Genomic DNA, 14,863 nt, shown 5'->3' with positions numbered 1-14,863 from the left:
GCTGCTTCTAAGCAGCCCACAAATTTGTCAAAAGTTGGTCAGGTAATCCAGGGGAAGGATGAGTCTCCTGGCACCTACCTGGAAAGATTATTAGAGGCTTTCAGAACCTACACCCCTCTGGATCTGGAGGCACCAGAAAATCAGATGGCCCTCAACATGGCTTTTGTTAACCAGCCCAACCCAGATACTAAAAGAAAACTCCAGTATCTAGATGGATTTGAAGGTAAAAACCTATCTGAATTAGTTGTAGTGGATACTAAGATTTACAACAGGGAAACCCCAAAGGATTGACAGACCAAAGGACTAACTAAAGTCCTCTTACCAGCAGGGGAAAGAAATAAGAGGGGCCTCAAGAACTACAAGGGAAGCCAACCATTTAGGGGGACCAACCACAAGAGTTGCGGAGATGCCACCTCTTGGCCACCCCTTTAAAAAGGATCAGTGTGCCTATTGCAAGGAGATAAGCCACTGGAAGGGAGAATGTCCCCAAAGAAAACAGAGACAAGTGAGCTCTAGGAACTCACCAAAGGTCCTAGAACTGGGTGGATTAGGTGATTGAGGCCAAAAGGGCACACTTCCCCTCCTTGAGCCTTGGGTAACTTTTGAAAGTAGAGGGGCAATTGGTCAGCTTCCTGGTAGATACAGGCGTTTATAATTCTGTTCTAAAATCATCCACGAGATCCCTGTCAGGAAAGGAAACCTGGATCCAAGGAGCAATAGGCACCAACCTATATCCAGGGACCACCAAACACTCAGTGGATCTAGGGAGAAGTAAGGTCTCCCACTCCTTTATGGTTATCACCGATTGTCCCTACCCATTTCTGGGAAGAGACTTGTTGATCAAAATGAAAGCCCAAATTCACTTCACTGGGAACGGGGTGATGATCTCCCCACAGCCTGAAGTACTTTGTGTTTTGGATGTCGATATGGAGGAAGAATACTGCCTCTTCTCCAACACATTGACTGTCAGGCCCCAGGCCTTTCTGCCTGAATTACAGCAGCAAATTCCTGAAGTCTGGGCTGAATCCAACCCCTCCCTCCTCAGGGTTGGCAATTCATCAAGCCCCTGTGATTGTGAGCCTTAAGCCTTCAGCCTCTCCAATCCAAATAAAACAATATTCAATGACTCCAGAAGCCCATCAGGGGATTCACAAGCATATAGATAAGACTGAGACAACACAGTATTCTGGTACCCTGCAAGTCCCCTTGGAACACACCTCTCCTCCCAGTCAGGAAACTGGGGACAATGGATTATAGGCCAGTACAAGATTTGGGGGAGATTAAAAAAAGGCTTGAAGATATTCACCTTATGGTACCTAACCCATATACCCTGCTGAGCTCACTCCCTCCAGAACCACAGATCTACACTGTCTTAGACCTAAAGTATGCCTTTTTAAGCCTGCCATTGGCTAAAGAGAGTCAAATGCTCTTTGCATTTGAATGGCAAGACCCTGAGCAAGGTTTCAGTGGCCAACTGATATGGACTCATCTCACTCAAGGATTCAAAAACATCGGGACCTGAATGAGTACCATGCCTCCCACACTGAAATGAGTCTCCTCCAATATACTGATGATCTCTTGCTGGCTGGTGAAGACCAAGAAACTTGGTTTCAGGCCACTGAAGAATTACTGCAAACTTTGGCCACCTTAGGCCACAAAGTATCTGCCAAAAAGGCCCAAATTTGTGCCTCAGAAGTTATTTACCTGGGTAACATATTAAAGGAAGGTCAATGGTGGCTGTCTCCAGCTTCCAAGCAGACCATCCTTGGGATCCCTACCCCAAGGGCACGAAGACAATTATGCAAGTTTCTAGGTTCCACCAGCTTCTGTGGGCTTTGAATACCTGGTTTTGTAGAAATGGCCCAATCTTTTTATGAAGCCACTCAGGGTAATGAGAGCTCTTTTTCTTGGGATGAAGCTCAAGATCAGGCTTTCCAGGGTATTAAAAAGGTACTCCTTGAAGTACTTGCCCTTGCCCTTCCAGATGTCCACAGACCCTTCCGGCTGTTTGTGGATGAGCAGGTGGGAATAGCTAAAGGGGTACTGACTCAACAACTTGGCCCCTGGAAATGACCTGTGGCCTATCTGTGTAAGAGGCTGGACTCAGTGGCCGCTGGCTAGCTGAGTTGCTTACGCATCACTGCTGCCACTGCCCTTTTGGTAAAGGATGCAGATAAACTTAACTCTGGGACAGCCATTTACCATCACCACCACCCACTCTAAGTAAGGGGTTCTCAAAAATCCCCCGGACATGTGGATGACAAATGCCAGACTAACTCACTACCAAGCTTTGTTACTCAATCCCCCAAGGATAACCTTTCAGCCTTCATCCACCCTTAACCTGGCTACCTTGCTACCCAACCTTGACTTGGAGAAATTGCATGACTGCACGGAAGTACTTCAACTAGTCCAGGGAACTAGACCAGGCCTGACGGATGTCCCCTGGAAAGACCCGGACGTGGTTTTCTTCACAGATGGAAGCAGCTTCATTCAGGATGGAACAAGGTATGCCAGGGAAGGTGTGGTAACTCTAGATGAGACTGTTTGGGCTACTGCTTTGCTCCCGGGAACTTCAGCTCAAAGGACTAAACTCATGGCACTAACAGAGGCACTCAAATTGAGTGATGGATGGGTGGCCAACATATATACTGATAGCAGGTATGCCTTTGTCACATCATATGTTCATGGTGCTGTTTACCATGAATGAGGCCTGCTCAAAGCAGAAGGAAAGACTGTCAAAAATAAAAATGAAACTTGTTATCTGCCCTCTGGCTACCAAAGAGATTGGCTATAATTCACTGCCCTGGCCACCAGAAAGGAGATTCTCTGGAGGCACAGGAAATAGACTGGCTATCAGGCTGCTAAAAAGGCAGCCATGGGAGACTCAAAACTGTTGGTCATGCTGCCAGTACCAGCCCTGCCAGATGTACGAAAGTATATGGCCCAAGATAACTAGGACTTTGGTACCCTGCAATATCCCTACACCAGAAAAGGATGGATATAGATATAGATATAGATATAGATATAGATATAGATATAGATATAGATATAGATATAGATATAGATATAGATATAGATATAGATAGATATAGATATAGATATAGATATAGATATAGATATAGATATAGATACAGATATAGATATAGATAGATATAGGGACATCTGGTTCTTCCTGAAGAAATGGCAAAGGACCTAATCCATCAGATCCATAAAGGTACTCATCTAGACAGATGTAAAATTAGAGAACTCCTGGCCTCTTCTTGCTTTTAAATTTTCAGGTTCAGCTAAATTATAGAAGACTGTGTCTCTAAATGTTTACCCTGCCAAGTCAAAAAACCAAGTACCAACAACCAGACTCCCAACAAGAGGGAAAGGGGATTGGCACCGAGGGTATACTGGGAAGTTGTTTTACTGAGGTAAGGTCAGATAAATATGGTTGTAAGTACCTTCTAGTTTTTGTAGATACTTTTTCAGGATGGATTGAGGCTTTTCCTACAAAGAAAGAAATAGCCAATGTGGTGATTAGGAAAATTTTGGAAGAACTCATCCCCAGGTATGGCCTCCCCACCACTATAGGCTCAGACAATGGACCTGCCTTGTCTCACAGGTAACACAAGGGTTAATAAAAATCTTGGGACTAATTGGAAACTTCATTGTGCTTATCACCCCCAAAGCTCAGGACAGATAGAAAGAATGAATCGGACATTAAGGGGGCCTTAAATAAATTACCCCTTGAAACTGGCAAGGACTGGACAGCCCTCCTATCCTTTGCCCTGTTCTGCACCCGGAATACTCCCTACACCTATGGCTTGACTCCCTATGAGATCATGTTTGGGAGGCCACCTCCCCTACTCCCCAGATTCCAGACAGAATTGCTACCTGAGATATCTGAATTTAATTTTCTCCAATCTAGCCAGGGACTACAGATAGCCCGGGATAATATCTTCCCAATCCTGAGGCAAGTCTATGAGTTGCCACCCACCAAACCCCACAGATATAAACCTGGGGACCTAATCTGGGTCAAGAGACCCAGGGAAAACCTTGTCCCCACAGTGGAAAGGACCACACACTATCATCCTCACCACCCTGACAGCAGTCAAGGTAGACACATCTGGATTTGGATTCATCACTCCCAAATCAAACCCTTGCCAGACTGAAGATACAAGCCCAACTCCAGATGGCAGACTGAAAGACATCCAACTGACCCTCTGTGAGTCAAGCTAGTTTGTCAGCCATTGACTTTAATTTCTTGTCTCCTTCTAATGCTTTATCTTTCAGAGTGTCCAGACTCTTAGACTCCCCACATGGGCCCCCAGTGGCCGATGAACCCCCACCTTGTGTCTGGAGGCTAACTGAAACAAAAACAGGAAAAGTCCTGTCTAGCTTTTTTTCCCAGTGACCTAAACCAACAACCTTACTTTCGAGTAGACCTTGCATATCTCTGGTCTTCTATTTGGAACTATCAAGGGGCCAAATTCCCATTAGAAACCTCAATTTACTCACATACACTTATTACCTGTGCTCCATGGATCGATACGTGAATGGGACATCCCTGTACTGAGGGGACTAATTTTTGTGTGTAATGGAGATGTGAATCCCTAACAATTGGGCCAGAAAAATGGAAGGCCACCAATGTGGATCCTGACCTCTCTTGTCTACCTTTCCCACATCCACCCCTGTAAATCAAGCAGTTGGGGAGGCGCATGTCATCCCATCCTGGCAGGTAGGAAAACCTGGGGGCTGACAGCTTATATTCCTGGCCCAGACCCTGGAACTTCTTTTAGTATCTAGTGTATACCCCAGAAGGAATCTATCCCCAGTCTCCCCATTGGACCCCTAGCCTCTCTACCTAGAGCCATACTGTCAAAGGCCCTCAAACCTAACCTCTCCATCTGTCACTACCCTAGTGAATCTAGTTAATGCCACACACTCATTACTAAAATCTAGCACTCCCAATGCCACTAAAGATTGCTGGCTTTGTCTGGACCCTAGACCCCCCTATATTATATGGGGTGGCCTTTCAAGACCCCCTTCCATTTTCCAAGCTAAAAACTGTTCCCACTAATGACTCTCGCTCATGCCCCTGGCGTCTTCCATCACTGTAGGTGACATCTCGGGAAATGGCACCTGCTTTCACTCTGACAACTATCAGTTAGAGGGCTCCCCTACTCATCACTATGCCATCCTTCCTTCACCCATGTTGTTCCAATCTCCAACTCCTGGAAAGGATTACTAGCTGCCCCTGACCGGGCATACTTTGCTTGCACCACAGGACTAACACTTTGCCTATCAGTGTCCTTCTTCACAAAGAAAAATAGCCCTGAATTCTGTATCTTAGTAATGGTTGTACCCAGGGTACTCTATTACGAAGGAGAAATGGGCAGTCAACATCTAATGCCTTCTCTCATCCCTTACCGTTTTCAGAGGGCCGTTCCCACTCTAAAACCTGCCTTAGTGGGAATGGGAATAGCAGGGTCTGCTGCCATCAAGGACAACTTGTTGGCCCTCGGACTCTCCAATAATCAACAGCTAAATGAAGCCGTAAACAGAGATTTAACGAGACTATGCGAGACGACAGCCTTATTAGAAAACCAAATCAATTCCTTGGCCGAAGTACTCCTTCAAAACAGAAGGGGCTTAGACCTCTTGTTCCTTAAGGAAAGAGGACAATGCGCAGCATTATAAGAAACATGCTGTTTTTATGCTAATCATTCGGGGATCATCAGACAAACCCTAGCCCTCCTAAAAACATAGAAAATAGACAGACAGTTAATGATCATGGTCTTGGTTTCACAAAATGTTCAACTGGTCCCCTTGGCTAACTCCTGCTTACTGCCCTTGTTGGCCCATTAGTGCTACTGATGGGATTAATCATAGGACCCTGTATCCTTAAATTAGTTGCTCCAATTTGTTAAACAAAGGTCTCATCTATAAAACTTATGGTAGTCAGAACCCAGTATAACTGCCTGGTCACAGGATTATCTGAGGGGCATAATCTTGAATCAAAGGTTTGATTCAGTCCTAAATCAACGAGGGGAATGAAAGAACTAAGCTAGCCATAGAAACTCCATTTTGTAAAACATTTTCTATATTGTTCATGTACTGTTGTTGACCTCCAGTTCCAGGAATGACTACAAGTTATTTCCCTGTAACTGAGCCAACCAATAAAAAAAAGTCAGATCCCCTCTCTGAATACCCTCTAGGCTTGCCTATATCCTGGAACCAAAGCAACTAGTTCCTTAGCTACAGTTACATCGTTACAATGTATTTCTCCACCTGAAACTCACCAATCCTGTTAAGGTCACCCTGGCTGTACATTGTTTGCCCAGCACCTGGTTGTGATTTTTCTTTAAAAAGCTTGTGAGCCACTCCTTCGGGGATGCAGTTCCAGCTCCCGAGTTTGGCCTGTCCCTGATCCATCAGCTTTGTCTTGCCTTGGCTGTAATAAATTTCTCTCTGGTTTTTGTTGAGCTCAAGCAGTCTCTGCCTCATTATTTGTGCAACCCCCCCCCCCCCGACCTAACACTATGTAGTGGAGGATAACGCTGGTAACACTACAACTCCTTATCCTCTTGCTTCCAATCCCAAATGCTGGGATGAAAGACGGATTCCAACAAGGCGGTATATGCGATGCTTGGGGTGTGAGCGAGGGATCCTAATCCGCTAGGCAAGCTCTACACGTCGGCAGCAACCCCCGCTGGCTTCCCGACGGACCCCAGAAGCACCACGACGGGGACCCGCGCCGCCTCTCGCGCCGGGTCGGCGGAGCTGCCCAGAGGCCGCAGGGCCGAGGTCCGGGTCACCGCCCGAGCCCAGCGGACCGCCCAGGACGCCGCTCCGGCCCCGCCCCGCCCCGCGGGGAGGACGCGACCCCGAGCCCGCGGCGCCAGGGCGGCTGCGCGGGGAGGCCGGAGCCACCGGCGGCTCTGGCGGCTCCCGGCCGGTCCTCCCGGTCTGAGGACAGCCGGCCCCACGCTCACCATGTCCCGGCTTCCGGGCTTGGCCGGCAAGCAGCTCAGGTCCCCGGCGCCCACAGCTCGGCACACGGGCCCCGGGGCGCCTCACGCGGCTGCAGAGTCCAAAACGGAGGCACAGCGCAGCAGCCGGAAAAGAGCCCAGCGCAGCTGCGGCTCGGGCCACGCCCATTGGCGCTGCTCATTGGCTAGTCCTGTGAGCTCACTGTTGAGGCTGGGGTTGGCTAGGGCCACCCGAGCCTTCCAGGATTGAACTATGGGATAAATGCTCTTAGGTTTGCGTAACTGTAACTGAAATGCGAGGGACGGCCATGGCCCTTTCAACCGTGGCTTCAGCCTCAAGAATTCACCCAGTTTCCAGAGATATTTGCATTTGAGCAGAAATTGCTCCTGATGTGGCTGGCTGAGCTGACCTTGCTCTTTCTCCTCTCCCTCCCTCCTTCTCTCTTCCTCTCCCTCTCCCTTTCCCTCTCTCTCTCCCTCTAAAAAAAGCCCAGGCCCAGATGGATTCACTGCTGAATTTTACCAGACCTTCAGGGTAGACCTAACACCATTGCTTCTTAAGCTTTTCCATAAAATAGAAAAAGAAGGAATTCTACCAAACTCCTTCTATGAAGCCAGCATCACCCTGATGCCAAAACCAGGCAAGATAGAACAAAAAAAGAAAATAACAGACCAATCTCCCTCATGAACATAGATGCATAGAGGCAGAGGTAGGAGGATCACCATGAGTTCAAGGCCACCCTGAGACTGCATAGTGAATTCCAGGTTAGCCTGAGCTAGAGTGAGGCCTTGCCTCGGAAAAAAAACAAAAAATAAATAAATGGCAATTTGGTGGCCATAATAATTTAGCCAGAGAACAGTAGTAATCCCACTCCCTCCCAAGGCTTATGACCTACCAAATTATAGGCTTTTCAGCACCGGGCAGTAATTTCTTCTGGTGGAGCAGGCCTCAAGTCCAATCAGATAGAAGTTGGTTTCCCCCATAAGAGACATGCCACTGTTGTACCAGTTGGTACATTTGGCCTGGCTGGGCAACGATCAAGCTTACAGAGTCCACTGCTCATTAAAACCACTTATGACTTTTCTCCCCCAACCTGCTGCATACGCCTTTCCACAATCCTAATAGCTAGTCAACAGGAAGGAGGCTTCCACCTCAGTACCAGCTTGATTTCTCGGTGTCTTGTAGCCCAAACATGTAGAGTCTTCAGCAATAGGGTCTTATTATCTAGTTTTGGTGTGCAAGAAAGAGCCTTGGCCATAGTCTATAATGTTTTGGGGCCCTCAGAGATCTCCCTGGCTGACATCTTTCTGGGAGGCTTGGCCCCATTGTCTTGATGAGCTCACTAGCTGCTTCCTGCACTTCTTTGTAGGCACAGTGCATAGTGCACATAGTATTATAGAGTAAATGTTGGAAGGAGTGATCCCTTGTTTTAGCATTGGAAGGGTACTCACCCCACACCAGGTAAAATCCCAGGGACTAGGGAGATGGCTCAGTGATTAAAGGTGCTTCCTTGCAAAGCCTCCCAGACAGAGTTCAATTCCCCAACACCAGATGCAAACATGTAAAGCCAAATGCAAGAAGCGGCACATGCATCTGGCATTGATTTGCAGCATGCAGGTGTGCTGACACGTGCGCGTGCGCGCGCGCACGCGCGCGCGCACACACACACACACACACACACACACACACACACATTTTTTTTAAATTCCAACACAATTAAAATTTACCTGAGGTCTTTCTCCCTTACCAGGTGTAGACTTACAATTTTATAGAAATAATACCAGAAGTGCCCCAGCCAGCGGGGAGTTGAACAAGGACTCAAGGAGAAGCTAACCTGGGTGAAAGACAAACAGACACAAGAAGGAGACCATGCTAGACATTTGTCACGGCCTTGAGAGTTTATTCTTACATGTAGGTTTATATAGGGTTGTAGGGGGAAGGGGACGTGGTCAGGGCAAGGAGTTGTAGGGGGAAGGGGACATAGTTAGGGCAAAGATCAGAGAGTTACTGGTTAAACCGCAATGCCTTTGTTTCTTCATTAGCTACCGGCAGGATGGGGAAATGTTTGGCCAAGTGTACGATCCCATTGTTTCTGGTAGTTGACTATTAGGTGAGGAAGTAGAAACTTAACTTGCTATATGGCAGTCTTTGTTTCTGGTAGTTGAGTATTAGGTGAGGAAGTAGAAACTTAACTTGCTATATGGCAGTCTTTGTTTCTGGTAGTTGAGTATTAGGTGAGGAAGTAGAAACTTTAACTTGCTATATGGCAGTCTCTGTTAACATGGCTGAGGTTTGGTTCATGGCTCCCAACATCTCCTCCTCCTTTCTTTTATACAAAAAGAGGGAAGGCCTGCTTTGCAGCGGTGGGCATTAACCAACTGGGGGAGTAGGGACCCGACTCCTCCCATGGGATGTCTTTTTCCCAAAATCTTTGGCCCTTGGTACCTTTTGGGGAGGGGAGGCAGGGCCTGTGTGGCTGGAGAGTGAGGCACGGCTTTAGTGATAACAGTTATGGTACCAACCTCCATGCAAGCCAGGTATATCTCTCAGGGAATTCAGAAGCGGTCAGATAGGGACCTTCCCTTGCGGTGCTTTGCCTCGCACCCACATTGGTGCCCATATCACACTCACTTTATTGTGAGCTGATATGTATAGGTCTGAATCCTATGCAGCTCCTAAAGGAGGGGGAGCTATTTGGCCAAGACAGGTAGATGGCAGTGATAGCAGAGGTGTAGAGGACAGCAGTATAGTAAATAAGTACAGAATGTAAGATCAAGGGAGAGTGGCAGCTGCAGGTGGTAGGTCTTCAGTGGCAATGACTCGCCTCGATCCGCCAGCTCCAGTCTGTGATAATGGACCTGTAAAGGCTGCACCTTAATGGCTTTAATCTGTTGACATATAAAAGACATGATTTTAATTATAATGAGTCCGATTATGAGTGAGAGGATTAAGATAAGTAGAGGTCCTTCCAACTTTGTCCTGTTAGGGAAAAAGGAAGATTCTCTCAGGGAAGTGTTTCTTCCCTGGATATGTGAGATGTCACTGGAGGATCATCAGCTTTGTTTTACAAGTCTCTCTGGCAACCATCTCGCAGCATTTTCTTTGGTGTCAAACAAGCATACTGGTCCTCGGCCCCAAATGAGTACTGGGTCTGGGCCATTCCATTTTAAAGTTAAAGGATCTTTCCACATGGCTTTAGCAAAGGTATTTTTTGTATTTGTGTGCCAAAGGCAATCAGCAGCTGAATTTCCCTGAGTATCAAAGGTTAAAAAGTTTAGGATAAACAAGGCATGATGAAGGATATTTCTTGGAGAGCCTTTTATGGGATATAAATCCCCCGTTTTTAACTTTTGGAGGGTATGTTTAATAGTTTGATGGGCTCGCTCAATAATTCCTTGACCCTGGGGATTGTATGGTATGCCTGTAATACGTTTAATTTGCAATTGATGACAGAAATTTTGGAATTTTTTCCTAGTATATCCAGGACCATTGTCAGTTTTAATAATTTGAGGCTTTCCCATGACACCAAGACAATTGAGTACATGAGCAATGACATTTTTTGAAGCTTCTCCAGCATGGAGGCTGGCAAAAATGAATCCACTAAAGGTATCCACAGTAACATGAAGGTATTTAAGATTACCAAATGAGGGAACATGTGTTACATCCATTTGCCAGATCTCATTGAGAATTAAACCTCTAGGATTCACGCCTAAGTGGGGAATGGGTAGAAGGGTGACACAGTTTGTGCATTGTTTGACTATCTAGCGAGCTTGTTCCCTGGTGATTTTAAAAAGAAGATGTAAGGTTTGAGCGTTAAGGTGATGTACAGAGTGAGCTGCTTTGGCCTGGGCCACAGGATCGAGCTCAACAAAGAAGGCAACGTGGGTGGCTTTATCAGTCATGGCATTGCCTGTGGCTAGAGGCCCAGGGAGTCCAGAATGAGCACAAATATGGCCTATATAAAAAGGATGTTGGCAGTTGGCTACAGTTGTTGCAACTTTTTTCGAAAGCTCGGTTTCCTGGGAGATCCCTGGAGGTGACAGAGCCCCAGCCATGACAAGAGGAGAATGTGTTTGCTGGGCAATCAAAGATCTATTCCTACATGAGCCCAAACAAGTGCTCTGGAATGCGTATTCCCCTTCAGGAAGAGAACTCCGTTATACAGCATGAAGTCAAATGCCAAGGGAAACTATTAGCTGGGATCTACAGGAAACGAGAAGAGAAAAGAAATGCTGGGAACGCCATAAGAAACACCATGAAGTCTGAGGAACAGAAGATCAAAGATGCCAGGAGAGATCCCCTGGCACCTTTTCCAAACCAAAAATCTGAAGCAGCAGAACCTCCAAAAACTCCACCCCCATCATTTGATTCTACCAATGCAGTTGTCACCAAGCAAGCCCTGAAAAAGCCCCTTAAGGGCAAGCAGGCCCCCCGGAAAAAAGCTCAAGGAAAAACACAGCAGAATCGCAAACTCACAGATTTCTACCCGGTCCGAAGGAGCTCCAGGAAGAGCAAAGCTGAGCTGCAGTCTGAAGAATGGAAAAGAATAGACGAGCTGATCGAGAGTGGGAAGGAAGAAGGCATGAAGATTGACCTCATTGATGGCAAAGGCAGGGGCGTGATTGCCACTAAGCAGTTCTGCAGGGGGACTTGGTGGGGGAATACCACGGGGACCTCATTGAGATCACTGACGCCAAGAAGCGGGAGGCTCTATGCACAAGACCCCTCCACGGGCTGCTACATGTGCTATTTTCAGTAACTGAGCAAAACATACTGCGTGGATGCCACTCGAGAGACAAATCGCCTAGGGAGACTGATCATCCACAGCAAATGTGGGAACTGCCAAACTAAACTGCATGACATCGATGGCGTGCCTCACCTCACCCTCATCGCCTCGCGTGACATCGCAGCGGGAGATGAGCTCCTGTACGACTATGGCGACCGCCGCAAGGCCTCCATTGAAGCCTACCCGTGGCTGAAGCATTAGCCACGGTGGTGCCCTCCCCTCCACCTCCCCTTCTTCAAAGGACAAAGTGCTCTCAAAGGGAAATGATTTTTTTTACATACTTAATCTTAGCGAATTCAGATGTTTTTAAAAGTATAATAAGATGCCTTTTCACTGTAGTATTTAAATATCTGTTACAGGTTTCCAAGGTGGACTTGAACAGATGGCCTTATATTACCAAAACTTTTATATTCTAGTTGTTTTTGTACCTTTTTGCATACAAGTCGAACGTTCATACTTCCCGTGCATGCAGTCAAAGACTCAGCACAGATTTTAGAGGAAAGAGTCAACCTTGAACTAGGAAGCTGGGCGAGGCTTTGCCCCGCGTTGAAAGCCAGAACTTACCCCGCACCCTAATGTCCCACGACAGGCAGGTGCGAGGGCACCGCTGCCCCCCACGCATGGCCTGGACGGGATGTCTCCAAGCTCTTGTTCTCATCGTCTCAACGGACACGCATCAAAGCGTATGAATATTTTTTAAAAAGCAGTAGTTAGTCTTCCCCTCTGCCTTCTTGAAAGCTTACCTGCCTGGCGTCTGGAGGCAACAGCCAAGCGCAGGCCTTCTCTTCCGCAGCTCGCTGCTTTCCCAGGCACCTCGAAGCATCAGGGTGGGCATCAGACAGGAGGTATGCCGGGAAAAGCACTTTTCCCTGAAACTGCGTTCATTCTTTATAGAAATGTGAACACTGAATTTATTTTAAAAAGTAAAAATAAAAAGACAAAAAATTAAAGAAAATGGAAAAAATCCACAGAAAACAAAAACAAAAACAAAAAAGGATGTTGCCTACAATGTATGCATTGCTGGATGGAGAAAAACAGAGGGGTAGCGTTTGTGATGGATTTTATGTATGGCACAGTTTCTAACAGGGGGATGGATTGAGCAATATAAACACTATCAGTATACAGATTAAAGGAGGTATTTGGAAGTTGTTGGAAAACCTGTAAAACAGTGAAAAGCTCCACCAATTGAGCAGAGTGGAATGGGGATTGTAGGGAAGTGGTTTGATTGTCTATAGTGAAGGCTGCCACTCCATTAGAGGAGCCATCGGTGAAAACTAGAGGGACATGGGGAAGAGGTTGGGGAGAAGTTAATGTAGGAAAAACAAATGGCTGAATTCTTAGAAAGTGTAGAAGTTTGTTAGCAGGGTAGTGGTTATCAAGGGAACCCTGAAAAGAGGAGCAAGATATTGCCCAGTCATCATCATTCTGTATTAACCACTGTATTTTTGGGTAGTGGAATAGGGTAGGACGATTTTATCAGGGTCCTTACCAAATATTTTTCTGCTTTGGTCACGTCCAATTTTTATTAATTCCACCACCCATGAGGTATAAGGGGTAAGGACTCTGGGTAGTGAAGCGGGTAAATGGACCCAGACGAGGGGCCCCTCCTGCCAGAACACCCCAGTGGGTGTAAAGTCAGTGGCACAAATGACCAGGAGAATAGGCTTTTTATTAGAGATAAAAGTGACCCTTTGGCTCAAAATTGTAGCCTCCACTATCTTTAGGGATTCTAGGGCGGGGGCTGTTAATGAGCAGCCTGAAGCAGGATCTGGGTCTCCTTTTAGGATGTCAAACAAGGGTTTAAGCTCTCCAGTAGTTAGCTTAAGATAAGGCCTGAGCCAATTTGATATCTCCTATGAGTTTTTGAAAATCATTTAAAGTTTTTAGATTGTTAGTCCTAAGTTGGATCTTTTGTGGAAGATTTTTGTTATGAAAAAGTTCAAAGCCTAAGAATAAGTAAGGAGGTTTTAATTGAATTTTATCAGGAGCTGTCTGAAGACCAGCTCCAGTAAGGGCCCTAGAAAGTTCTTGAGAGCAAGTTAGGAGTTCAGTGGGATCAGGACTGGCCAAGAGGATGTCATCCATATAGTGAATGATATACAAAGAAGGCCATTTATGTCTAAATGGATCTATAATTTGGGCCACAAATTTTTGACACAGCGTAGGGCTGTTAGCCATCCCTTGGGGCAACACTTTCCATTGGAATCTCTGCATAAGGCCTCTAAAATTTACCACAGGTAAACTATATGCAAAATGCTGTTGATCTTCAGGGTGCAGGGGAATTGTAAAAAAGCAATCCTTTAGGTCAATAATGATTTTACAATATCCTGCAGGAATTGCTACTGGAGTGGGGAGGCCTGGTTGTAGGGTCCCCATAGGTACCATGGCCTTATTAATTTCTCTGAGGTCCTGGAGCAATCTCCATTTTCCAGACTTTTTCTTTATAATGAAGATAGGAGTATTCTGAGGAGAGGTAGTAGGTTCAATATGGCCTGCAGCAAGTTGTTCCTGCACTAACATCGTGGTTGCAGTTAATTTTTCAGAGGCCAAAGGCCACTGAACAACCCAGACAGGTTCTGTTGTTTTCCAAGATATTTTATCTGCATGGGGTACAGGCATGTCAACAGCCATTAGGATAAATTTTTATAGCCTATTCCAGCACGATCAGTCTTTATAGTAAATGGTATTGGCTCTTTTGTTCCCTGTGAATGTTTGCCCAGTCCCTGTCCCAGGTGGAAGCCTTGGTTAAGCATTTGGTGAACTACCAACTCATTAGGGCTGCACATAATAAGTTTCATTTGAGAGAGGATGTCTCGGCCCTAGAGATTAATGGGCAGGCCTGTGACCACATAAAGCTGAACAGTGCCTCAGTTTCCTTCCTCATCCTCCCATTGAATGACTTCAGAGCTTTGTAAGGGGTTAGAGGCCTGTCTGATTCCTTTGAGATGAGTCATGGAAGCAGTGAGAGGCCAAGATGCAGGCCAATTTTTACTGGAAATAATTGTGGCATCTGCACCGGTGTCTATAAGACCTTCAAAGGTTTTTCCTTTTAACTTTAATTTAAGAAGGGGCCTTGCTTGAGTGGCCTCTTGTGCCCAG

General features: G+C 46.3%; 1 protein-coding gene and 1 pseudogene across 1 annotated transcript in view; one reads left to right on the top strand and one right to left on the bottom strand.

Moving 5' to 3' along the window:
* Positions 1–7,098, bottom strand: part of LOC105944606 (zinc finger protein 627-like) — a 107,742-nt gene extending 100,644 nt beyond the window's left edge. The window contains exon 1 of the mRNA XM_045151857.1: positions 6,981–7,098. Coding sequence (XP_045007792.1) covers positions 6,981–6,983 — 3 coding nt within the window. The 5' untranslated portion in view covers positions 6,984–7,098. The remainder of the gene's footprint in view (positions 1–6,980) is intronic.
* Positions 7,099–10,983: 3,885 nt separating this feature from the next.
* LOC123461459 lies at positions 10,984–12,453 on the top strand (annotated as a pseudogene).
* Positions 12,454–14,863: the final 2,410 nt, after the last annotated feature.

This window comes from Jaculus jaculus, chromosome 1 (genome assembly GCF_020740685.1).
Source record: "Jaculus jaculus isolate mJacJac1 chromosome 1, mJacJac1.mat.Y.cur, whole genome shotgun sequence".
Lineage (NCBI taxonomy): Eukaryota > Metazoa > Chordata > Mammalia > Rodentia > Dipodidae > Jaculus > Jaculus jaculus.
This window is presented reverse-complemented; position numbering and strand designations above follow the sequence as displayed.